Below are 26869 nucleotides of genomic sequence, written 5' to 3'. Positions count from 1 at the left end.
TTTCATAAGATTCTTGCCAGGTGAAGCAGTCTTTGGCATTTTGGAATTGGGGGTTCCAGTTGAACCTGCAGTGATGGGACACGTGCAACAGGATGGTTTGTCAAGTTTCAGATAAAAGAATGAGGCTTGGTTCGTTTTGGTTTTCTTAAATAGTAAAATAAGTTTTTGTCCACTAGATGACAGTATGGTTCAATTTTCCAGTAAACTCGGTCTATACTGTCTTGTTCTTGTGTGCGTCCAGTCTGGCAGGGAATAAAAATAATGAGATACATGTTTGTCAAAGCCACAGAGGGAGAATGTGCTATCTAGGTGATTTTGCTGTAACCACTGCCATGCAAAGACAGGATCAATCTTGGTGCTTTCATTATGTGGGTGCCCTCCAGCCTCCTGGTTCCACAGGGCCTTCCAGCTTCTTGTCAAAGAGCAGTTTCCTCCTCACCACCTACAGGTAGATAACCAGGATGGTTTTAGGGAGGCTTATTCCTTATTTTTTCACTCTGCAATGAGACTTTGTGCTCCCAGTATTGTTTGCCAAAAATGTGAGGATGTAGGGGGATGAGCAGGTTCTCCTTTCCATCCTGCCTCCCTCTACCTTAAAGATGCTGGGCACACTGGAAGAAAATGCTTGCGAAGTCATGAAATCTTTGTTTTCCAGACTTGTATCATCAAAGCTGAGCAGTAAAGGGACCAGGAAAAGGTTTTAGCATTTCTTTTGCCAGTTAATGCAAAGCACTCATGGAGGTGAGCTACTCTTTGTATGAATGTCTGTGGGAAGCAACAGATTACTACACATTTATGGGAATAAATATTGGCACATATTATCACTTTGTAAAGAACTGTGCCTTTTTACTGAAGACTTTTGTTTTTCTTTTGTGGTATAGTAGCATATAAAAAATAGGAATGGACATGGATAACTTAGTAGTAAAAATCAAATAAAATCACCTTGCTTCTCTGAAGTGGTTTGTATCAGCAGGAAACACAAAGATATATAGTTTACAGAAACAATTCTCCCATACGGTTTGCAAGTACATGTAGCAGTTAAGATGTGATTAAGTGCAATGTTACCTCAACATATATAAAGAGATGTTTACAGATTAGTTAGCTGAGTTACCAGCCTTAAATAGAGGAATCCACAGTCTAAAATCTGTATGTACAGCCTGCCAAGTTTGACTAACATACCTAAAAGTAATTAAAAAGAAATAAATCAGGGGTTGCTCATGAACATGATGCTGCAGTTGGCTGGATTTGAACTGGAAGATTTGTTGGGGTGAGAAATTGCCAATCAATCAATGGATTATTTTCCCAGCCAGAAAATGCAAAGAAATCCAAATTTCTTTCAACTGAAAAATAAGTTTTCCAGTTCATCTTGACCCAATATTTTACAATGTTTTTATTTCTTGAAAATAAAAATGTTTGATATGCCATGAAAAGTAATTATTCTTCTTCTGTCTTTGATCATCTGGAGGGTGGGAAATTCTCTGTACTTGTCACCCTTTTGCAGACCAGAAAAGATAAATCATAACATATGTGCAGAAGTGTGGGGAAAAATATGCTTCCTCAGATTAGTTTACTGCATTCCAATTTTTTCCCATTGGAAAATATTAATAAATATACAAATGGAGTGTTAACCACCTTTCTGGGAAAAAGAAAGTGGAACAGAACAAACAGAAAGCACAAAATCCAGACACTCCAAAACTAGAAAACATATTTATTTCAGTTTCCAACAACTGAAGCAAAATTAGCATTTAAAATTGAAATTAAACATTTTATTGTAGTCTGACTGCTAAAGTAAAATTATTTATAAAATTATGAGAAGTTGGTAGAAAAAGGAAAAAAAAAAACCAAAAACCAGACCAAGCCAAAAACCCCTAAATATTTTAATCAGAAAAATTTGGAAATTTTTTTTTCTTCCAAACTGTTTTCAACAGAAATTTACTAGAGTGCTATATTGATTTTCCTGCTAGCTCTATTGTATATTGTTCAGTGTAGGCTTATCCTACATTATACCATAACAGAGTTTTCATGAGGAGGGGGGTGCCATCTTTCTGGTATGTACATCTGCCCAAGGATAAGGCGTCATAAAACAAATATAAGAAGCATACAGCTATTGTAAAAAAATAAAAGCCAAGTGTAAATGCTTTTGACTTGTCTTTGCACAGAAATGATGACAGGTTGGTTTTGTTAAAATGTATCAGCTATTTGGTTCTAACCTGACCCACTTCCTTTACTTAATCCTATACTCCTTTGTACCTCTGGCTGACTTTCTGCTGAAGCCCTCAGGTGTATCAGGAGCAAGAGTGAAAATCTGAGCTCCCTTTGACAGTGCAATACTTATCAGAATTGTGTGACCAAAAGAAGTTAAAATTCAACCTCATCAAGGCAGAGTTTAGGAGAGAAGAAACTTAAAGGTTCTGAAATCTGTAACACTGTCCTTCCTTTTGCAAGATTTGTCAAGGATTAACAATTAAAAAGATAGAGCGAGGAAATGATGGACATTTCTGTTAGATCCCCAAGTCGAGGAGGGTCAGGAGCACCAGCTAGTCAGCCACTTATAATCCATGGACATACTCTCAGGAGAATCATTATAAGGGTGTGAGATGGTGCAATCAGCAGCTGTTCTCATTACAAACCTGTGTCTTTTCTTGTGGTTGGCTCCTGAATACTCATGCCTCCCATGAACTCAGGCACTCAGGACTGTTAGATCTCCTGTATTAAGTGCTCTCTATTGATGGGTTGACAGACTTTCACAGGAAGTCCAGCTGTTTATGTGTAATGCCACTGGCCTTGTAGTACCACGTGTATTGTGTTTAACTGACCTGCAGCATGGCATTGGTCTGCAAGGTATACAGGTTTTGGGTGTGGGGTCAACACGACCAGTATATCGTGTGTTACTATTAACAGAATCACAGTGTGTTGAGTTTTGCAGGAAAAATAATTAGTCTTCTGGTCAGAGCCTATTTTGGGTATTTATGTCCAGCTTTCTAGATCCACCCACTCTGCAGTGTTCAGACAAGGTAGTCTTCTGTCTTTGTCAGTGGATTAATAGCTGCTGCACTGTAGCTTCATGGTGGCCATACATTCATGATGGAAATACTAATACCAGCCTATTAAGATTTTAGAGTCGAGTATAGGCTGTGACTAGCTTCTTATCAATATGTGAGGGAGCAAGTAGAAGAGGTCCTAATCCTGCCTTTATTAACCACATGTCTAATCTCAAATTTTATATCCAGAAGCTAGCCCTCAAGTTTATTATGAGCTATGTTGCTGAACACTATGGGAAGAAATCAGAAATGTAGTCATGAGTATGAACTCATCATTATTTTTTTTCCTGAGCGCCACCAGGAAGGAAGGAATTAAACACCCCTAGGAACATATGGTCTTCTCTAGCCTGTTTTCTCCCCATCCTTTGTGGAGCTTAAGTCTGAGGCAGAGCCCCAGCTCTATCATCTAGAAAAGCATTTCTTTGTTTCCATCTAGCTTCTATTGGTGTGGGTTTATTTGGCATAATATAGCTTTCCATAAGCCATAAAGCATGTGGAGCTGCATATGAATAAAGGCTCTCTGGGCTGTGAAATCCTTTTTATAAGTAGTTCCCTGTGGCCATTCCAGGTCCCCATAGGAAAAGGCAGAGCTGTTCTACTTTATTAACCTGGTTTTCAGGCTGCATTGATCTCATTGTCTTGTATTTATGGTAAAAAAGAAACTATTTTAATAATTTTACAGAAAGAGTTTAAAGTGGGAAAGTGATATTTTGTGACTTTCAAATGAGAGGGAAGGGAAGCCTTCTCTGTTTCAGTATTCCATGATGTATGAGACAAACCTGCCCCTGGCTTTGGAGAAACACAACCAAATGAAAACCAGCATAGCCAGCCTTGAGTTTGTTTGATACTCCAACACTGCCTGTCTTCAAAATAGAAAGGAAGTAATCACAGAAAAAAAAAACCCACAGAAAAAAGGAATTAAAAAAAAAGTAGAATAGTCTAAGGTATTACTTGTTATTGAATTTGTTTGTTTGTTTAAGTGGAATAAGTAGTTTATTGTACAAGGAGAAGCTAAGATCAGTAGGGTATGAGTGGAAAAGAAAAAACTGTAGGCTGAACGTAATGACATATTTCCCAGCAACAGAGCCTGTGAGAGTGAAATAATGTCTCAAGTGGACTGATATTTATCTCACTTTCTAGGAAATAAATAGGGATTTGAAAGTAAATGAGTGACTACTGCAGTTTTCAGAGGCAAGCCAACGGGGGAGTTGGGGGGCTGTTGTCTGTGACAACAAAATGTGCAGTTGCACTTGAGTTCTAGTACTACAGCTCCTTGTCTCCTCCTCAGTGTTCATATTTTAGCCCAGCTGAGTCGTGTGTCTGGTTGCTTTTCTGGTAAGCCATACTTCAGTTTGCTATATGTAATAAGCATGTTCTATTCATCTGTTCTCCATATTCAGGTTAGCCTAATTTATCTTCATCGCATCCTGGTTTTGGTCAAATTGGACTTTCTCATCATGATGTTCTTCTCTAATCTGATTTATTCTCTCAGCATTTTAAACAGGTATCCAGCCTCTGAAGCAAGACTGAGATTTATGTACCCATAGCTCTAATTATGTTAATGGGAAAAAATATTAGCAATGCTATACCTTTCTTGCCCTAGTCTTGAAGCATTTCCTTTATACTTTCCTTTATTCTTTATCACATTTTGTGCTTGCTGTTCTACATACCAGCACATACTGACAGACCCATATGCTGACAAACTGTGTTTTGCTTAGGTGCGACATGAAAACAAGTGCGTTGCTCCTGAAAGATGCCCATGTTTTCACAACGGAAGAGAATATGCCAAGGGAGAGACAGTGACTAATGACTGCAACACCTGGTGAGCCACTGGAAGTGTGTTTTTTTTGCTTTTTCTAGGGCACCTAATATGTTTAATAAAACCAAATATTGTTTGCTTAACAGATCTGTTTTATATAAAATCAGGTTTTGAAGTGTAGCAATGCACATATTGCATAGACCAGCATATTCCATTTGCATGGAATAAAGATCAGTGCAATATCTGTTGAACTGTATGTGGTACCTTACAAATAGGGAGTTTGTGTGTCTGTGGAGGTCATCATAGCCACTAGCTAGTGGATTTGCTCCTTGACTTTACAGCACAAGATAACAACATAAGAGATCCTTTGGAGTGGCAGGGATGGAGTCTGCACTTTGTTGCTAAACTTTGCTGTCTGCTTTCCTTTTTTGCCAACTGGGGCCCTTCAAATCGTACCTTTTCAGCATGCATCAACAGAAGGTGTGTTGCTCCACAGAGGAGGACCAAACTCTGTAGGGGGCATGTCCATAACAATGTCTGCAGGTGGATGGATTCAGTAGGGTCTCTTGGCATTGTTCTCTGAAGGGGGCCTATAGGGATGCTGGGGATGGACTCTTCATTAGGGACTATAGTGACAGGACAAGGGGTAATGGGTTAAAACTTAAACAGGGGAAGTTTAGATTGGATATAAGGAGGAAATTCTTTCCTGTTAGGGTGGTGAGGCACCTGGAATAGGTTGCCCAGGGAAGTTGTGAATGCTTCATCCCTGGCAGTGTTCAAGGCCAGGTTGGACGAGGCCTTGGGTGATATGGTTTAGTGTGAGGTGTCCCTGCCCATGGCAGCGGGATTGGAACTTGATTATCTTAAGGTCCTTTCCAACCCTAACTATTCTATGATTCTATGATATGCCAGCTATAATATGACAGAAGCTTTTCAGAAAAGAATCAGGCAGAAATAGAGTTGACCTCTGATATCTCAAGTGAACTGTCAATCTATCGATATAATTTTTCTTATAAAAAAAGAGAGGAAAAAAAGAAGAGGAATTGTTGATACCTTCTAAGAATAAAAGAGTAAGCGCTCTGTGTCTTTACCCACATCCCTATCTATCCTGTTTGTTTCTTGAAAAGCGATTTGTAGGTTCAGAAAAGTGCTGGGCTGTGAGATTTGCATGGAGGGAAGCCCTCAACACAGCCTTGGGTCAGATTTGCCTGCTGGGTAATTCTTGGCTTCTGCCTGCACAGCACACTTGCTGCATTGGAGGTGCTTTGCTCCTATGTGTGTGCTTGTGGAGGGAGCAGTGGTTCTTTTCTGCAGAGCTCTAAAGAGTCCAAGTTGTAATTCCCTTCCAACCCAAATCATTCTATGTTTCTGTGATTCTATGGTTCTGTGTTTCTGTTATCCTTTGAATGACTGGGTGGGGCTGGATTAGGGAATCAGCACCATTGAAGAGTCATTTGGTTTGGGTTTTGTTTTGTGCATTGATCTCTGGGCAACAGTGACTTCAAGTGTTTTTTTTTTTAGACAAGTGGGACTGTTCCTAACTAGTATGAGACTTAGATAAAAGGTTTTATGGTTTTGTATGGAAACAGTGACCTCCCAGCGTTTTGCTTCATTTTTTTTTTCCTTTGCAGCTACATATTGCATTGTGAATCATGTACTATAATTAGACCTGGGGAAAAGTAGGTTTAAAAGCAGGAAGACGGAGGAAAAATTGATATTGTTATATAGATGCCATTTTAACTGACCTTTCCTCTAATACGTAGAATTTTCTTCAATATCAGGATCAAGAAAATGTTAGAAATCATGCTTTTTATCACTGATAAAAAGTTCTTCCTCTCAATTTTGATATTTTCCTAGACTGTGAAAGCAAAATTGGAAATAAGGTCCCTTCAAAAATGTCACTAGGGCTTTTTTGAACTATGTGACTTTGAAAAGTTTCATGATAGTTCTCAGCAAATATGAAGTCAAATGTCATTTAGAAAGTGATATAGGAAATTACTATTGCTTTGAGAATTAATAAGAATTGAGAGTCTGCATTTTGGGGGTCAGATCTTCCTTTTCTTTTGGTTTTTTTTTTTTTTTGTTTTCTTTTTGTACTGCTGTTGCAGGAGTTCTCATTCTCACTTGTTCTTAGCCAGATGTGAACACCTGCAAACGCAATATATGAGCCAGAGGTGTCACATTTGGCATTTACATTTGAGTTGACATATGGGAGACCCTAATTCATGAACAGTGGAATGTCTCCAAGTCTAAGCCAGTGGCAAAACTTTTGTTATGCTTTGTATTGGGAATTCATTGTAGAGCTCAGTGAAAATTTTGGAATAACATTTATGAACTGTACACGGCAGAAATTTGCTAATCTGACTTTTGCTACAGCACATACTTTAGAATATGTCCATGCACTTATATGCAAAGTCTTGATCTTGCTCTACCTGTTAGCAGAGATTTAATAACAGAAGGTGCAATCAGTTTCATGTTACTGAAATCTCATTCTTTGAAGAAAATGTATTGCACAATATTTATTATACTGTGAAGTGTTACCAAGATTAAGCAATACTTACGCTTGGATTAAGGTATTACTACAGAACTTCATTCAGTACCTAGCTTTTCTTTGGTTAGCAATTTGATCTTGGGAAAGTTCTTCAGGTTTTTTTTATCCCTGAGTTTTATATCTGTAAAGCAGAGATAGAATTTCTCTTTCCCTGCAGTTACAGAGGTAGATTAGAAAATTCCTGGGTCAGTGATGGTGTCCATCTGCATTCATATACCATTTGGTAGATGAATTTTTCTCCAGCCTCAAGCAACATACTGCTTAGTAGATGATGATATTAATATTATTAGATTGGATTAATAGATATGGTGTCAGATGCTATTCTGAGTCCTCAAAATTAACTACAAATGAGTGAATACATTTTATGCTTTTTTATGCTTAATTTGCCTTGCTTTTTATTTAGTTTGTTTAGTTTCTTGCTAATTAGCACATTAATTTAATTCACTGGTCAAAAGCTCATGGATGCCAAAAGAAAGATCCCCTTTCTTACCTGCAGCTTCTGTAGCAAAGCTTGTGGTTCTCTAGGATACCTCTGGGGAAGGACAAGAGGATCATGTGGATGCCCTGAAGTCTGTTCTTTATTTCTCAATTTCCCTCTTTTCCTCATTTTAGCATAAGCATATTTACCTCCTTGAGCCTTATTTATTAGGGTACCATGTAAGATTCAGATTATTGTGTGTCACAATGAATAGATACAAATGTTCTTGGAAATTCTCAGAAATTTAATAATGATTGGTGTTGAATATGGCTGATTTGGTGTCATCATGAAGACTAGGAACCCTACTGTTTTTCTTCTGTATGTTACACTGGTATAATTGCACTAGAACCCAATGAGTTACACAAAGGCTTTCTCTGCATTTTGAATATCCACTCAGAAGATGGCCACCATGTGGGATTTTTGTTTTGTGTTTTTTGTTTGTTTTAACAAACAAAAAAACAGAGTAAGAAAATAAAATAAAAAAAAAGGCAAAAAGAGTACAAAAAGAGTGAACGGAAAAAAAACCCAACACCCAAAATGCTGTCCTTTCTGTAATGTTTTTGTACGATAATAACAGTGCAGTACATCTGCTATAGCAATGTGGGTATAATGGTATCAAGACCTTAACCCTATGTTTGATTGCTCTTCAGAATTACCCTTCCCCTGAGAAAACAAGGCATCATCTCCTTTTTCTCTCCCTGTCAGGATGTCGCTTTTCTTTTCTTGCATATTCTGTGCTTGTGAGGAAGTCTAGGAGGTGTTCTGGACAGCCTCACTTGCAAGCTGTACAGGCAGGCAGCTACTGGTGTATCTCCTTTCATGATCAGGATGCATGTCACATCTTGTATTTGTATGTCCTATTTGTATGTTGCCAAACTTGAATCCTCCTGTAGGGCAGATGTTCTGTTTTAATCACCACGGGAGACCTCAGGGGACAGTAACATACTCTAAGACGTTTCTCATAAGGTGTATGTATATGTGTACCTATGTACAGAAAAAGAAATATATCCATGTGTGTTTCCTTGGCAGCCTGTGAGGTAATGTCTCTGCTAGGTCAGATATACTATCCTGAAGAGTGAATTTAATTTAAGAGCAGAGAAACCTCTTTGGAGAAGGGTGGTATTACGCTTCAGTATATATTCAGAACAAAAATTTGCTGGGTTGAATTACTGTCCTGGTTACTTGGTCCCAGAATTTGATCACTAGACTAAGCACATGTCATTTGGCATCTGCTGGATATTAAATTTACTACTATTTTGGCTTTTAATGAGGGAAAAATGGACAGTACTACAAATAAAAAAAAACAGGGTTGCTGGCATTATACTCCATATTTAACCTGTAATGGTCTATAGAGGGTAATCAATCTGTTTTTCTTAAGGGTTGCACAGAGCAGACTAGGATATCCAAAATAAAATATTAATACAAAATATTCTAGCGGGCTCTGTCCAGGCCTCTTTTTGTAATAGGGAAGTTCAAAAAGCACATACCCCTACATGCAGCTTGTAAGAAAAAGGGAAGAACATTCCTTATTCATTTAATGTTTTAATGCACTATTTAGACTTATGCACCCAATGCTAACACACATTTATGTTTGTGAAAGTGTTATCTGGTGCACGGTAGTGCAACGTAGTTATGGAAGCCTATCTAAAGAGGGTTCTAGCAGCTCAGGTGTGTAGACCTCTGAGAGTATCTTCTCAAGGCCAAACACAAGTAGAAAGGATCTGCTGGGGATATATCTGAGGTCAGACAGCACCACCAACTGCAGAGGTTCCACACAGAGCTGCAGCCCGTGTCTGAATTAAGACACACAGGGGGACAGTCCTCCTGTTTGGTCCACAGTTGGTTATTCCCTGATCCAGCCCCAGGAAAAAGGCAAAATAGTAGTTTATCACCACTTGTGTGTCTTCTGGAGAGTTTTCAAATCATGCGCTCCTGGAGGAATCATTTTTTGCTCTTCCACTTTGCCTAAAACACCTTTCATTCTCTTGCTTATTGCATACTTTGGGAATAATGATAACTGTCACTGACTTGTTTTCCCTCTTACAGTGTGTGCCGTGGTCGAAAGTGGGAGTGCACCAAAAATGTCTGTGATGGCACCTGCACTGTTATTGGTACAGCTCATTATTTGACGTTTGATGGATTGAAATACAAGTTTCCAGGAAACTGTCAGTATGTATTAGTTCAGGTAAGAACATGTCAGATTCCAAAGCTGCCTAGTAAGGTGTTTTATGCCTGGATAGAAGTCCAACTTTTGGATAAATCACAGTAAAATATTCTTAATTACTAAACCAGACGTGTGGTAGAGGAAAGAGAAGCTTATTAGTGACCTCAAAGATGCCTTGAGAACTTTGAAGATGCATTGTACTCCATAGATGAGTTAGGTTGTCGTGTCTAGCTGGCAGTCATGAATCGTATGATAGCAGCATGGTACAGAGAAATGTTGTCTGAATATCATCTCTAACAAGGGATTATAGGTATCCATAAATCAATCTTTCCTTACTCTCCACTAGCTTCCTTATCCAGTATTGATGGCTCACTGTCTAATTGATTGAGACAAGCAGTGCTCGGTGAACTTTCCCTAAATGCCTCTAGGGCACAGGTACTGCTTCTTCATTTCAGCAAAGTTGCTGTCCTGTTCCATGCCTGTTTGCAGTACATTGACAATATCTGTTTTCTTTGCAGCAAAGAGGTAGATAGAGGCATAGCACACTAACATCAATTTGTGATTCATTGGACCAGTCAGAAATAGAGTTAAATGAGATTACATGTCACCTACAGGCACAAATCATTGTGTGTTTAAAAATGTGTGTGCAGAAGGTGGATTTAATCTGAAAATTTGGTTTAACATGTGGATCGATCCAGTGCTAATTGGTAACAAAAATCTTCTGCAGTTACAAGTGACATGCTTCTTGGGTGGGCTACCGTTTTCTCCACAGATCCTTTTCATGAGGCACATTCCTCCCTGCAGTTCTCCTTGGTCAGGAAAGTGCGATCAACCTGTCTTTGGCTAGGTCTTTGAAATACGCTCCCACCTTGATGCCAGCTGGGTTACCATAGAAGAATGATTGCTCTGATGCTTGTGAGAGCTCTTGTGTAAAGGTCTTGAGGGCAACAATAGCATAAAGTACTATAAAACTACTTACAATGAAAATGAGATCCGTTTCCTCATATGAGAAACACAGAGAGCTGTCTTATTCTTTAAAGGTGTGTACTGAAAAAAACCCAACCCAACTTAAAAACCTAAAAGGCTTGAGAGTCATGAATTGTCATAGAATCATAGAATCATAGAATAGTTAGGGTTGGAAAGGACCTTAAGATCATCAAGTTCCAACTCCCCTGCCAGGGGCAGGGACACCTCGCTCTAAACCATATCACCCAAGGCCTCATCCAACCTGGACTTGAACACTGCCAGGGATGGAGCATTCACAACGTCCTTGGGCAACCTATTCCAGTGCCTCACCATTTATATTGTCATATAAATGTAGTACTAACTCTCCATGCGGCTCAAAAATATTTAAGTTAAAAGAAAATCAATGAATTCAACTTTGAATTTTAATTTAAACTTTAAAAGTTTAATACATTAAACTTATCAAATACATGACAAATAGGTTGACATTATTGTAATTATTGTTCGGTGCTGGTGCGAAAACAAGGGCATCAAACTTTTTGCTCAAGACTGTACAGTAACTTTATTTCTAACCTAACATTCTAGTTTTAAGTTTTTATTTTATCATTAAAGCTGTAGTCTTGTTTTCACTGTTAAATAAATTAATATGTGTTATTAAGATGTACACTGTGCTCATTGTATGTCTTTAAAATACCACAGATACTATAATAGCATGGATTCTCCCTGCCAAAAAATACCCTGCAAAACATGTGCATGTGTGGGTGTAACTGGCAGAGGGTACCTCATTCTTTAAGGGGTGGGCCATATGAATATCAACACTAAGCACAAAATAAGTTAATATAGGAACAGTTGGCATGCCAATGCATATCCTACTGGCCACAGATTACACAGAGTATTTGAGGCTTCCTTTTTCTCCATAGATCTGTTTTTTTTTTTTTGTTTTTTTTTTTTTTTGTTTTTTTTTTTTTCAAAAGAGCCACATTAACGTTTCTTTTGTTTATTTTCATCTGATAGGATTTCTGCAAGGATGTCTCTGGCACATTTCGGATACTCATTTCAAATGAAGGCTGTGGCTTCACTGGAGAAAAGTGCACCAAAAGGGTTATCATTCTGTATGGAAGTGGAGAAATAGAATTGCTTAATGGAAACGTATGTACACTTCTTTTCTCTTTATTTCCCTTTTTTTGTGAAAATAATTTCAAGTTGTTTAGTAAGATGAGCATGAATAACCTCATGCTCAGTGCTTCTTGATCATAAAATGAACAGATCAACAGAATTATAATTGTCCATTTTGTTCCCAGAGGTATAATACCCTTTTGATATTTCTGCTTGATACCAGATAAGAATACCGTTCCATGCAAACTCATGTGAGGAATGCCCTTTCTATACATGGGAAGCCTAATTCTATTTCAAGCTACATTAAGTGCAAGGAAGAGCTAAGAAGTGACTGCCCCAGGACTAGTAAAACTTTCAGATCCAATTTAGCCATCTGCAGGACTGAGCACACAGGAAAAAAGTCATGTCTCAAACAAGTTGATGTTGCAGAAGCAAATACCAACTATTATTTCCTCTGTTAAACTGTCAGATGGAAAATCCAGATGACTGGTTTCTTCTTTTTTTTTCCTTTTCCTACCAACAAACACTGAAGAACTGACCAAGAATCACTTCTACATCCCATGTACCTCCATGGCAGGAAACAAGCTTTCCACAGGGCAAAGCCTGGAGAACTGTAGCAATTAAGACTGTGTGTTCAAACAGTACACAGCTACAGTGGATTATTGTGTTTCAGATGCTCAGTTTTCAGAAACACTGTGATTTGAACTGGCATCTAGACCAGAGATTTACAAAAATGTTCCTAGTGCAAGGTGAAATCAGGCTACATTTGCCTTGTTTTGGGTTCACAAAGCTGTACCAGATTTGGGCTAGGCTGCAAACCTGCCTGCCATTGCTGGCTACACTGATACGTGACAGCAGACATAAAACGCGACTATTATTACTAGTGTCTGTGCAGTGCATCTTGACAGTGTATGATCCATGTAGGCTTTTGGTTGCTGGAGAAACGGACAGAGGACATATTGGTTGTCAGCTCTTTATTTCTACTGCTAAATAATCCCCTACCTGGGTGAGGATGAATGGAAGTGCAGGGATCATTCCGTAGAGCCAGGAAAGCTCTTTAGGTGGCAGATTTTCAGAAAAGCTGTGATTCATTTTGGACACCTAAAGAAGGGCCAGAAAAGACAAGAGGTGATGAGGCATCCAGCAATTCCAGCAACAGGGGCTGTCTGGTTCCTAAGAGAGTATATCCTTCTAGAAGCTAGGCTTGCATCACGATACTGAACTTTTAGCTTTTTTCTTAGAGTTTAAGGCTCAAAGAAATAATATCTAGAGCAGGTTTTAACAGAAAGAACAGCAACTGAAAGAGAGATTGAGGTAAAACAACTCATATAAAGACTCAGGTAATTTCTCACCCAGTGATGACTTCCTACATGCTTTTTCCACAAGAAGCAAGCAGGAGAATCGAGTCTTTTTGCCACTAAAATATTCCAAAGCAGGATAGTTCAAATTTCAAGATGATATTGTTTTGAAAACAGCTTCTATTTTTAAGTAAATGGGGGCTTAATTGAAATATCTGCCTGTTACGGTTCTGGCTTGCAATAAAAAGAGAAAATCTTGTTAATTCATTTTTGCTTTTCTGAAATAAGTAGATCTGTCAGTTTGTAAGGTCAAGAGTTTATGACTTTGTGGTTTGGCAAAGAGCCTTCATAAATATAGAAATTTTAAGTTAGGTCAATCTCCCAGCTCAGCTTTGTTCTTCTCTGAGTTTTTTTTTTGCCCGAGTTTGAATAGAAAGACTACTCCATGGAGAATTTAAGTAACCAGTGTGGCTCGATACTAATATGTTTGGCATAAGAGAATATGAAGAAGCTTCCAGTTCCTAAAATATCTTTTAACATATTATTCCCTAAAGACATTGTAGGCCCTCTTTAGGAGATCCTTTGAGGATGTGACCTATCATCTCTGGAGATAAAGCTTTCTGATAATAATCCAGAGGTGAGAAGAAATGAGCTTTTACTGAATGGAGCAAGAAAGAATAGTGGAAAAAAGAAATCTCTTGCCCTCAAACTAGGAAGTGGGTGAATGGTTTGTGGGCTTCTCTCTCTTCCTTGCTTTAGTCACTATTTGCGCTGATTGAAAGTTTTCATCTGCCTCTTCCACGATTAAGCAGTTTTCAGTTCATGAATTAATGGTGCTTAAAGTAACAGCCATGCCAGACCTTTCTCTCCAAATGTAGTTAATAATCCTATTAGATTTCCCACTGAAAGTGGATTATGGTGTGAAGAAAGCATTTTAAATTAATCTCTTAAATTCTTAGGAACTGGATGCGTTGAATTTGCAGCCATATGGAAAGAGAAAGAGGCGCACAGGGGAAGTGAAAGTGATGGAAAATTAAGAGATACCAAAAGGAATATCTCAGGATTTTTCCTATTGGTGTAGCTGTTTGGGAAGAAAGTCCTTCAGAATCAGATTCTGGTCCTTCAGAGATCACTGGTGCATGTGATTCTCCCAGTTCACATTGAACTTAAACCTAGCCAGCCCTTTTGGCTTTTCCTGCCTTAGGAGCATGAAATTGTTAGTTTCCTAAAAAGTTGAAATAAAAATAAAACATAATTTTTCAGTGAACCATCGACTGAATACTAAGCTGATCATTAATTTTGTATATCCTGTCTTCTTTATCAGCCTTCCATCTGTTTAGCAGTCATTGCTTTGTGTCAGCATTTGTGGCAAGTATGTTATACTCTGGCAGCAGAAGGGACACTGCCACATTCAAAATTAGAAAAATGTGATGAAAATGGAATACTGTATTTGTCTCCCAATTTGCTGTTCAGAAGTGGTGTTTTTAAGGCAATAATTTATCCGCAGCAGTGGTGAGTGTAGAGACAAGCCTATAATCAGTGTCTTAGCAATACCTTGCCTACAGTTTCTCAAGTGCTCAGGAACATCTGTATATTGTAAGGGAAATACCTGTTCTCTGGAGAACAGAATGTTTGAAAGCAGCTGTTAACCTATGTTAACATGTGTCCCACTGGGAAAGTGACCTATTTGAAATAGTAATTAGAGACACAGTTGATAGCACAATGTGCTTTTCCTATTCAGGTAAACATCAAGGTACCTCCTAAAGACGAAAATGATTTAGAAGTCATGAAATCTGGCCGTTATTACATCATTTTACTGGGCAAAAGCATCAGTGTGACCTGGGATCTGGCCATGGGAGTCTCAGTTATCTTAAAAGGCAATTTTAAAGTAAGTGGTTTTTGCTTTATTTCTTATTCTCACTAAAGAATGCACTTACTCTATCTCTGGGGAATAGCATTTTTTTAATGCAGACGTGCTGATAGATTTCCATGGAGTATTAGGCACTTGCTTGAAAATGAAGGCATTTTTTTGTAGTGCCATAAGGATTCCTTACTTTTTCAGTAGTTCAGCTGTAAGGAGTAAATCCTGGGTCATTGGAGATGAGCTATGACACAAAGGATGAACGCTGTGGTACTTTAGAAATATGCCTTTAGTGATTTATTCTGTATTCAAGAGCAGTATAAGGAGTCAGATTTAGTAGTTATGGTGTTGAGATAGTCATCTCCAGAAATAAAATGGGATTGTAGGGACAGATAGGGCCAATCGGCACTGCTGGTCGCAGTTGTCTTCTTGCTTCCTGGAGACCTTGGAGACAGTATGGTCCTACTTTCTGCTAAGCACTATGGGAATATGAGCTAAACATTCTCTGTGAGAGACTATGTCTATTTTAGTGAACTTGGCAAGGTCAGGGATATTTCAGTTTTTGAACCTTGTGCCAATAAAGCACTGGGCTAAAAAGACTTCTTAACAAAACTCTAAGCCAATCTACAGACATAAGATTTATGTATTTTGTGTTTCTTTCCCTGCAAGGATCAAGTGTGTGGTCTGTGTGGAAATTTTGATGGAATCCAAAACAATGATTTGACCAGCAGCAATGAACATCTTGAAGTAGATCCAGTTGACTTTGGGAATTCTTGGAAAGTTAATCCATACTGTGCTGATGTTGAAAAGGTGATTGCGAATGAACTGTGAAAACTAATTAATACGGGTTACAATATCACTCAAGGGCGGGCAAAGAGGTTTGAAAGGATAAAAAAAAAATAAAATAGAAATTAACTCCTTTCCTCATCTTTTTGCCAAATAATATTATTTCTTGAAATCCAATAAAAGATCAATTAACTTATTTAAGGCTTCTGTGCAGCCTGTCTTCAGATGAATGTTAAATATGTATAGTAGAGGGTGTTCATAGAATTTGCCAGCCCAGATGGTTGAAATCCAGATATAACTGGAAATCTCATTTTAGAGCTTAATCTGAAAAAACAGCTGTAATTTTCAGATGGGGGTTCAGATAAGAATTCCTTAATTCCCTATCCAAAATTCTATATCTCAAATCTTAGTCTTTCAAATTCAGTATGAACAACTGAATGTGCAAATTAATTTCTTTCTATATGCTTTTCAGTCTTTTTTGAAGAGCACTCATTACTATTTTTAGGTTGGAGAGGCTTGAACAGAAAAAACAAGATAGATATAGGAGGGAATGCAAGACCTTATTGCCCTTTTCCTCTTTTCCAAATACAGAATTTTGAAAGAATGAAATTGAATAATAAATTTGTCTTGAGCTGGGAAATAATTATGGCCAGAAGTGTTTCCAAACCAAAAAGTAGGAGGAAACAACTGAAAGACAACATTTTTGACATTTGCAAAATTAAGCATTTCGTTCAGATGATTCTTTAAGGCTTGAAAATTCATCTAAATTTTCAGAGGTTGGGGAAAAGGCTTTTTTTAGAGCTTTCTTTACAAGATTTAAATTATAAGAAAATAAAATGAAGCATTTAGTTTTGATCACCTGAAATATTTTAGGTTACTTTAAGTAGTCACAGCATTATCTTGCTAAGTGTCACTTTTTTGGTATGACTTGATTGGAGCACAGAAGAAGTAGCAAAAATAAGGAGTGATACCACAGCGTAAAACGGAGAGGGAGCAGCTTATTTTAGTGTAATAGGCACAAGGCAGAACTGGCAGACTGTCTCTGTGATAAATAACATGTCAATGCTAGTGCTTCTTGTTAGTAGATAAACTAAATGGGAGAGGAGGAGACTACTAAACCATTCTTATTCAGCACTGGCCTTGGGTATTGTCTGCTGAAGGCTGATTATATTTGTGAGTCTCGTGGGCCTTCTGTAGAGCTGTGAATAATCATTTTTCAGTGACACTTCCTGTCATCAAAATGTCAATGTTAAAACTGTTGTTTTAACAAGTAAGAGCTGGAGAAAATGTAGAAGGTGACCTGCTCAATTCTATGTTCTGCCGTGGCAGGATTTGTGCCTGTCATACACCAGATTGAAATGTTATCAGGGAAACAGTTTCATTCATCATGAAAATTGTCTAGTGCTACTGAGTCTCTACTTCAATTTGAAGAGTCGTGAAGGCACGGCTAATGCAGTGTGTACTTTCTCTCACAATATTAAGCCCAACCGGGAGCAGACCTTGATGTCTCCACTGTGTGATGGAAACGTAGTGAAGCAGGTGATGGTAGAAACATCATGCAGCATTTTGTCTGGGGACCTCTTTGAAGAATGCAAAAAACTTGTGAGTACTGTGTCATGTGTTTAACATTCTTTAATCTACAATGATCTGTGCTGACACTGATTACAGCTGAGGGGAAAAGTATGGTTGTGCTGACAGCATACAGGACTTGGAGGAGGCCAACTAATTGACATTCTCATCTCTGACCCTCTCCTGTAGCTGACGCTTCAAGAGGAAATGCAGGGTATCACCAAGTAGTAAGCTATAGAATAACTTTTTTCTTGAGGGAAATTTTATTCTAAAGCCTACAGACTGTCATGTGAAGTCAAGCACAAGAGTTGGGGTTTGAGGGGAGAGGGATCTGAGCTAATGTAATACCATTCAGACTTGATTCTACCTACTCTTCTGCACAAGAGGGTATGGAGACACGGCCCAGAAACATATGAAATTACTCCATAGAGAGAATATGAAGGGACAATAAACTGCAGTGTCTGTAGCAACATCACCCAGTTTGAGTCCTTGCTGACATCAGCAGAAAGATCTGGTTTATGTGGCTCTTGGGAAATGAAACAGCCAAACCATCTGAATGGTAAAATATGTCTACAAGATGGAGATGAAGGAATCACTAAGTGTACTTACCCTGTATTTCTCTTTCATAGGTGAATCCTGAGCCCTACATAGATATTTGCATGTATGACACTTGTGCTTGTGAATCTATAGGAGATTGTGCTTGCTTCTGTGACACTATAGCAGCCTATGCACATGTCTGTGCGCAAAAAGGTGTTACTGTCCACTGGAGATCACCAGCTTTGTGCCGTAAGTACACAAATGAGGAAGTAATGAGGAAGAATTGAGTGAAAAGGTTCAAGCTTTTAATCAGTAACCTGTTGGCTCAGAGAGACTGTTCTCATCCTGCTCTGCTCCCACTGATGTCCAGAGAAGTTCACTTTTAATGGGACTGGGTTAGCAGCTCACGCTGACATTTCCGCTGACATTTCCACTGACTTTTCTGTTTGTGTTCAGAGCCATACCTGGAAAAATCAAACCATTCCCTCGATGAGGAGATATAATAGTCTGTGGTACAAGCAAATCTAGAGAAAGAAAAGGTTTCTGTAATATATATATAATAACACATATATATTAAAGCTTATTTTTTCCAAGTGTTTTTGTCAAAACCAAAATATCTGGTCTAGAGCTAGTATTTTACTATGTGAAAAAGAGATGATGCTGTGGTAAAAAACATAAATTCTTATTCAAAGATGGAGATCTTTCTTTTTCTAGGTATAGTGGTCCACTTTACACCAAGTCATCATAGTTCTGAGGGGCATAGTGAATACACTCTGATTTGATATTTTTTTTTACCTCTGTTTCTTTCACTGCATAGCACAAAGCTGTGAGGACCTGAATAAGCAAGAATTAGATTATCAGTGTGAATGGCGATATAATAGCTGTGGACCTGCTTGTCCTATAACATGCCAGCACCCACAGCCTTTGGAGTGTCCTCTGAAGTGTGTGGAAGGATGTCATGTACACTGTCCTGCAGGTAGGTCCATCTTTAGCTTTAAGCAGTTACTTACCTTTTTCTGCTGTGCTCCTGTTAATTGTAGGTATTGCTGTAGAGTTTTGTTGTAGTTGGGGTTTTTTTAACCCTCTAAGTGTTTCTATTGCATGAAAGCATTGCAGTCCAGAAGTATTCACAGATCTGTAAGGCTGGACATTGCAAAATATTTGCATGTAGCAGTTAATTCCTTAACGGGCTTACTGCAGTTTCTTACTGCACAAGAGGAAGGTAGTTAGGCATCCTGGTTTTCAGTTGTGAAATGAGCACAGTATGTGGAGGGCATGAAAAGGTGCCTAAAGGAAAAGAATGAAACACTGCTACCAAGAACAAGAGAGGATGGGAACAAGGTGGTAAGAAAGGAACTTGTGAAAATTAGGGGCTGTGTAGCAACAGAGGTTGTTGACTATGTGCTTAAAGTAGGGTATGAACTTGTGCTGGACACTCATAAAATGCCCTGCTTCAGAGCAATTACTGTAGTGGTGGAAACCCATTGCCTTGGCCTGCTTACTGCCTGCTTACTCCCTGCAAGGCTCTGATGCCCCTGAGAGTGCCCAGCAGCCATCCTCCTGAGAGCCTGATCTTTCAGCATAACTGTTCCCAACAACTGTCTCATAGAAACAGTTGTTTTTAATCAGTAAGCTGTTAATTAGTAAAAAGGGAAAAAGAAGTTAAAAAATATGGGAAATATGGGGCAGGGAGAGAAAAGACAGACATTAAGGGAAAGAGTGAAAGATAAGCAGATGAATAAATAGCTCCTAAAGGCAAAGTGAGCAGATAGGAAGGTGAAGAAAGAAGGTATTTTAAGACCCAGAATAGCTATTCTAGGCCCTGGTATCTCTGATCAGAGGGATCAGAGGGAAGTAGAGGACACTGGGAGAAATAAATAATATACATGTAAAAAGGAAAATGCCATTTTCCCCTGTTATCGTCAATGCACGGTGAGGCACTGGAACAGGTTGTCCAGGGAGGTTGTGAATGCTTCATCCCTGGCAGTGTTCAAGGCTAGGCCTTGGGTAATATGGTTTAGAGTGAGGTGTCCCTGCCCATGGCAGGTGGGGTTGGAACTTGATGATCTTAAGGTCCTTTCCAACCCTAACTATTCTATGATTCTGTGATTCTATGCTTTGTTCTAAAAATATTTTCACCTTCTGAATGGTACTGGTGTTGCAGATTATGTTTTTTTTCGTAGCAGGGTAAATGCAATGATTAGTTTCGCAATAGATGAAAATTTGTATCTTTTATACTACTGTGCTATTTTGAAACAGGGAAAATACTTGATGAACTGTCCCTGGATTGCGTCAGTCCAGAAGAATGTCCCATGTGTGCAGCTGGAGATGTCAAGATCCTGCATGGAAGGAGAATAGTTTTGAACAGAGATGATCCACAGCACTGTCAGTCTTGGTATGATAAGCTTATTCAGTCAAATAGCATGCCTGTTGAATAGGATGAAGAGGGAGACATGAATCACATCCACATGAATAAGTTTCTGGATGTAACTTTAAATATACCCTTGAAGGTGAAGCTTGGAAACCATCTTATACGTCAATATTCCTTCACATAAAATCTGAAGATGAAGTATTTCAGTGGCAGTAGGGATTACAGAATGTCAGCTGAATTTAAGCAAGTGAAATTCATAAATTTCTTTCAAAAAAGGCGTTTTCCCATGTGTAGGTGGCCCTGCTGGCTTCAGATGTTCCACTTCTTTTTGTGTGAGGTGTGATTCAACATCAGTAAAGCCATCAGACTCTTTCCTTTTGCCAGTACAAAAAAAAAATCTTAGATATAGTGCAAGATCTGAATGTGCACTCAGCCTAGCACTCGCTGAGACTTTTAGCAGTTGGAATTGTGTGTTGTTATTGGAAAACCATTTTCCCCAAGATTTTAAGATGATATCCCATGGCCTGATACTGCACGGATGCATTTCCAAATATGATGAAATTAATGACAGGGTGCACATGCTATGCACCATGCAGAATGAGGGCCATAGGCTGCAATGTGGCAGAGACCGGTTTTCATTCTGTAAACTTCCCAGTGGCATATTATGCCATGGCCTGTAGTATTTGACAGTTTTTTATTCTTTGGATGTCTAGACCCTTGATGGATATATGATGGATAATAATTTATAGCACTATGAATACAAGAGAGTTTTCCGTCTTGTAATTTGACCATATTTAAAAGTAACTGAGTTGTAAAACTGCAGCAGCTATTTAGACCAGACTATCACCTTAGCTCCAAGTGCTCTGAACCTCTCAGAAGCTGTGGATGGGCATGGAATTCCTGGCCTCTTGCCGGGTCTAATATAAGTCTGTGCTATAAACCCAGAGCATGAGATTGTTAGGCTAATCAATTAATTTTTTATTATGTTTTTTTTTTCAACAGTATATGCAGAGCGTATCAAAAGGTCAAAAAAAAAAAAAAAAAAAGTCCTCATAAATGAGTGTCTGTTCCCTAATTTTTGGAATCCTTAATAATAATTTATCTTAAATGTTGATACACTGGCCACTGTTCACAAACGATTTCAGAACATTAGGAAAGCTTACCTCACTAGGGAAACATCCTTTTGCATAGCTGTCACCTAATTTAGATGCCTACACCATCTGTACAAACAATAGAAAATCTTGCACAAAAATGAATCTTATAGCAAATATCCAAAGGAAATTGAAAACTAGGAGAGGCTCATTCATATTAGGATTAAAATAATAAATCTGCATTTGCTAGATGTTAATGGCAAAAGTAGCTGTGCATTCTTCAATTAGGAAGACACTAGAAGCAGCTTGGAAAGAACATAGTTCTTAAACTAAGGGAACTTAAACTAAGCTGCCACATTGCCAGTCTTGTCCTGGAAAATGGCACCTTCTCCCAGTATTGACTTATTTAGTTGGTACATCATGGGTTTCTGTGGCAGTGAAAACAAGCATTTCTTTTAGTCTTTGCTCTTTCGTAAACTTTTCCTATTCTGTTTCTTGGCCTGTCCAGTAACACAAGGAAAATGTATTGACTGAGTCTGTACCACCCTGTGCATAATTACAGTCATGTTCTTTGCTCCGACAAGTGAAATAAAGAGAATCTTGCAACCAGGAATTAGAAAAGCAGAAGAGTTAAGGCTTTGCTATAGATAGAAAGAGATGAATTATAAACAGGTTCCTAAAAGGTGAAGGGTGACAGAGGTGAAAAATCTCATGGCAGTGCAGAAGGATGAATAGTGGGAAAAACAGAGATGGGGGAAAAGAACAATGGCAGCTGAGATGGAAAGGGGAAGAGAAAAATGTACTAATGGACGTGAGTAGAAATGGTGGGGAAAGACATAGGACTGTAAAAGAGATAACAGCTATGGATGAAATATGTCATTTAATATGAGAAAAGGGACTGAAAAATGGAACACAATAAATAAAAGGAAGATAATGCAGACATAAAAAATACGAAGGACGAACATGTGCCAAAGCTCTATCCGAGACAAAATCAAGTCAGGAAAAAGAAAAGGAATGCAGAGCACTTTAGAGGTAGACAAAAGACTGTTTTTATTTTCTGTACAGTTAAAATCTGGGAAAGCTTAGCCTCTTCACAAAGTCTGCTAAGTCATATCACATCTAAAAGCATCTTTCCTACTCCAGAAGTTTACTTTGTGTTAGCTGCCTCCAGTTTGCCTCATGCTTTGCTTGCTTGTGAAGCAAACTGGATGTGCCAGTTCAGTCTACCAGTGGCTTGTTGATGAAGCTCAATGGATTTCTAGGCAATTTCCAGACACAGATTTTACATATTCTGCCAAAGACTATTGTAAAGACAGTTTCCTCTGACAAACACATCGTAGTTTGTCATATGTTTCCTGGATCTCAACAAACATGCATGAATATATAGGGTTTAGCTGTACAGAACCATATTGGGAGCTGTGGGGAAATGGGGAGGGGGATAAAAGAAATCAATCATAGAATAGGTGAGGCTGGGAAGGACCTTAATATCATCTAGTTCCACCCCCCCTGCCATGGCTAGGGAAGCATCACACTAGACCATTCTTTCACATTGATTGAATTCACATTGAATCATATCATGTTTTGGTTTTGTTGTGGTTTTGAGATATTTAACTGTTTCTGTATGCACATTCTTTCATTATATGTGGATGATGTGTTATTATAAGAATTGGGTTTTTTACAGTTAAATTTGTTGATTTTTGTAGTCTGTGTGAAGGGAAGAACTTAACATGTGTATCCTGTGAGCCAGTGGAAGACACCATAGCACTGACAACACCTGCTCCAGAGGAGGACATTGAACTGCCACCCAGTGAATACTCTTGCAGCAAGATGATGGACTTGGCCTTCCTCATGGATGGCTCCAACAAACTGTCAGAGGAGGACTTTGAACAGCTGAAGACTTTCATAACTGGCATGATGAAGAAACTCCACATCTCCCAAAAGAAAATCCGAGTGTCAATTCTAGTGTACAGGGTTGGCCCCACAATCTATCTTGGCCTTAAAGATATCAAATCACAGTCCCAGATGAGAAAAATTGTCCAAAACATAAAATACACAGGTGATGAAGCATCAAATGCTGCTGAAGTCCTTAAATACATTGTGTTTCATGTATTTGGAAAAGCAGAAAGAACCAATGCTGCCAGAATTGCAGTGCTATTTATAGCAAGCAAGTCTTCAGGAAAACTCCGCAGCATCCTCCCAGTTTTGAAGAATAAGAAAATCACAGTAATACCTGTAGGGATTGGGCCGTATGTCAGTGTGGAGCAAATCAGGTTCATTGAAAAGCAGTCACCAGATAATAGAGCCTTCCTACTGAACAATGTGTTAGAGCTAATGGATAATAGGGGTCTCCTCATTGATCGTCTGTGTGATCTTGGACCAGAAGAAAGTTCTCTGTTGCAGGCTACATCCACTCCACCCATATCCAGTGTCTTATTTTCCCCTTGGGGACTTACAGCTCCACCACCCCTTTCAGAAAAGCCCACTCAGAAAAGGCTGGACGTAGCTTTTATTGTGGAAGGATCTGACAATGTAGGGGAGGAAAATTTCAATATTGTCAAGAATTTCCTTGAGAAGGTGATCACAGAAATGAATGTGGGACAGGAAGATATTCATGTTACAGTTATGCAGTATTCAGAGTCTGTCACTCTGGAGTATTCCTTTAGGGAAATACAATCAAAAGAAAGTATTCTTGAGAAGGTGAGGAGCATACCCTACCAAGGAGGGAAGGCTACCAACACTGGGAATGCCCTTGATTATATTTCCAAACACACATTTACGGCAGTGAATGGGGGCAGACAAGATGTTCCTCACTTAGTATATATGGTGTCATCTAGTCCTTCCACTGATGTTATCACACGACCTCCTGGGAGCATAAATGTTATTCCCATAGGCATAATCCCCAATGCAAATATCCAAGAGCTCAGAAAGATCAGTCACCCTAATAATCCCATTATCTTGCATAGTTATAACACACTTATTGAAGAAGCACCTGAATTAGTGCTGCAGTCATGCTGCTCTCGTAAAGTTTGGAAAGCTTGGACAGACCTTCCAGGTAAAGTTTGGATGTATTTTCTGTGTAATTTACTCTTTCCTCTGTCCTGTCTCTTCCACTTCCCCCTCACATCACTGAAATGTGAAGGTTTCCCATATCTCATTTGGTATCTTGTCCAAATGCCAAGCATGGACCATTTATCTTCAGTGGAGGCTGAGGATGCTGCCCCAGTTCAGCAGTACCAAGCAGAGACCTGCAGCCAGCCTTCTGTAGGCACAGAAGTCCTTGGCTTCATTTGTCAGTAAAGTGCAGTAGCTTTCAGATAGGTTGTAGGGTGACAGAAGAAAAAAAGGTTGTTCTTATCTGTGTGTCTCAAGAAAGTTAAAATTATACTTCCTCTTTCCTCAAGAGACTTCATTGCTTTTGTGTTAGTTTTTATTTTTTTTTTTTTTGGGGGGGGGTGGGGTGTGGGAGGGGGTGGGGAGGGAGGATTTGGGAGGTTGGTGGCATTTTGTGGTTTGGTTTGTCTGTTGTTGGAGTTTTGTTGTTGATGCTGCTGTTGGGTTGTAGTTTTGTTTTGTCAGGGTTTTTTTCTTCTTGTTTTTGGTTTAGTCCACTGAGAGTAAAATAGCATTATTAGAAAAGCAGGAATTGAAATAGCATCCCACTGAATATAAAATCTCAAAGTTTTCATTGAAGGGTCATCACTTATAGTTTCAATTGGTCATTATTTGCTTTGTTTTCCCAAAATGCCCTTTCTCCTCTTTCTGCTCCTACCAGTAGTTTAGCAGATGCTACTTGTGGTTATCATGTATAAGTAACCTTTTTTTTTCTTCCTTCTCCTCTTCAGAGTTGTGCAACAAACCAATAGATGTCATGTTTCTTCTGGATGGAAGTTCCAATATTGGAGCATCAGAGTTTGAGGAAATGAAAAACTTTATAAGGGTGTTTATTGAAAGTGCTGAGATCAGTATGTGTCTGTCTTTTAAGTCAAACACATGAAGACGTTTTGTATTCTTTTGTTTATACAGGACAAATAGGTTCTCAGTATCAGTTTTCTTAACATTTTATTTTTAAATTGCTCATTCCAATTCCTCAAAAAAAAAAAGTTTTTATTGGGGAAATCAGGCTGGTATTTTGGTTCAGATACAGTTCAGTTTCCTCCTAAACCAAGCTGTTCCGGTTCAGGTGCATAAAGGTTTGATAGCTAATCTGGGAAATTGTGTGACAAGAAATAGGTCAGACAGCAGCTCTTACAATAGCTTCCGTTTATACTACACTGGACTTAAGAAGTGTGTGTGCCAAACAGGCAAAGAGGTCCTTGTCACAGCACGGAGATTTAGCGGAACCATTTTGTGTGGCAGAAAAGCAAAAATATGTGGTTGGTTTTGGTTCACTTCTGGATTAGGTTTGACACAAATCATAGAATAGTTAGGGTTGGAAAGGACCTTAAGATCATCAAGTTCCAACCCCCCTGCCATGGGCAGGGACACCTCGCTCTAAACCATATGAAGATAGGCTGAGAAAGTTGGGGCTGTTCAGCCTGGAGAAGAGAAGGCTGCGTGAAGACCTCATAGCAGCCTTCCAGTATCTGAAGGGGGCCTATAGGGATGCTGGGCATGGACTCTTCATTAGGGACTGTAGTGATAGGGCAAGGGGTAACGGGTTAAAACTTAAACAAGGGAAGTTTCGATTGGAAATAAGGAGGAAATTCTTTCCTGTGAGGGTGGTGAGGCACTGGAATAGGTTGCCCAGGGAGGTTGTGAATGCTCCATCCCTGGCAGTGTTCAAGGCCAGGTTGGACGAGGCAGTTCAAGTTCAGTTCTGGTTCAGGTTAAAATGGATATTTCAGAGGTTTTTCTGTTCAGGGTTGGTCCCACTGCAAGGTTTTAGTCTTTAGAACTGGCATTTCTGGTTCTGATCAGCCCTTTTTGGCTAATGTAGGATGCTGGAAATGACTTTTGAGATTTATTTCTTGACTTATGTTGGATGACAGATGTTTTTTGGGAGTGCTAGACTTGCTTGCAGAGTATGTACTGATGGGATATATACCTTTAGTTAGGTCATTCAGCACAGAGGGAAATTTGCATGAAATGTAGTCATCTGGGGAACTTGGCCCATCAGACAAATGGGGCATCAAACTACTGCTCTTGCAAAACAATGTGCACATAAAAAAAAAGATGTTTAAACAATTTTAAAATGGAAAAGGAATAATATTTGGATATTATATATTATATATTTGGATATTATATATTATATTAATAATATATCATTATAATATAGTATAATATC

General features: G+C 38.8%; 1 protein-coding gene across 2 annotated transcripts in view; it reads left to right on the top strand.

Moving 5' to 3' along the window:
* Positions 1-26869, top strand: part of VWF (von Willebrand factor) — a 132919-nt gene that overhangs the window by 48974 nt on the left and 57076 nt on the right. For both annotated transcript variants that reach the window (XR_009726249.1, XM_061358144.1), the window contains exons 19-29: positions 4760-4863; positions 9876-10014; positions 11971-12105; positions 15112-15258; positions 15901-16041; positions 17500-17619; positions 18216-18372; positions 18941-19099; positions 20383-20518; positions 23289-24637; positions 25428-25547. Coding sequence is in view for 1 of the 2 variants with exons in the window: in XM_061358144.1 (XP_061214128.1) it covers positions 4760-4863; positions 9876-10014; positions 11971-12105; positions 15112-15258; positions 15901-16041; positions 17500-17619; positions 18216-18372; positions 18941-19099; positions 20383-20518; positions 23289-24637; positions 25428-25547 (2707 nt within the window). In the remaining variant the exon portion in view is untranslated. The remainder of the gene's footprint in view (positions 1-4759; positions 4864-9875; positions 10015-11970; positions 12106-15111; positions 15259-15900; positions 16042-17499; positions 17620-18215; positions 18373-18940; positions 19100-20382; positions 20519-23288; positions 24638-25427; positions 25548-26869) is intronic.

Source organism: Neopsephotus bourkii, unplaced genomic scaffold, assembly GCF_033783945.1.
Source record: "Neopsephotus bourkii isolate Nb327-2 ecotype Australia unplaced genomic scaffold, CSIRO-AGI_Nbou_v1 NB_107, whole genome shotgun sequence".
Lineage (NCBI taxonomy): Eukaryota > Metazoa > Chordata > Aves > Psittaciformes > Psittacidae > Neopsephotus > Neopsephotus bourkii.
The sequence above is the reverse complement of the archived record's forward strand: the minus strand, read 5'-3'. Positions and strand labels throughout refer to the sequence as shown.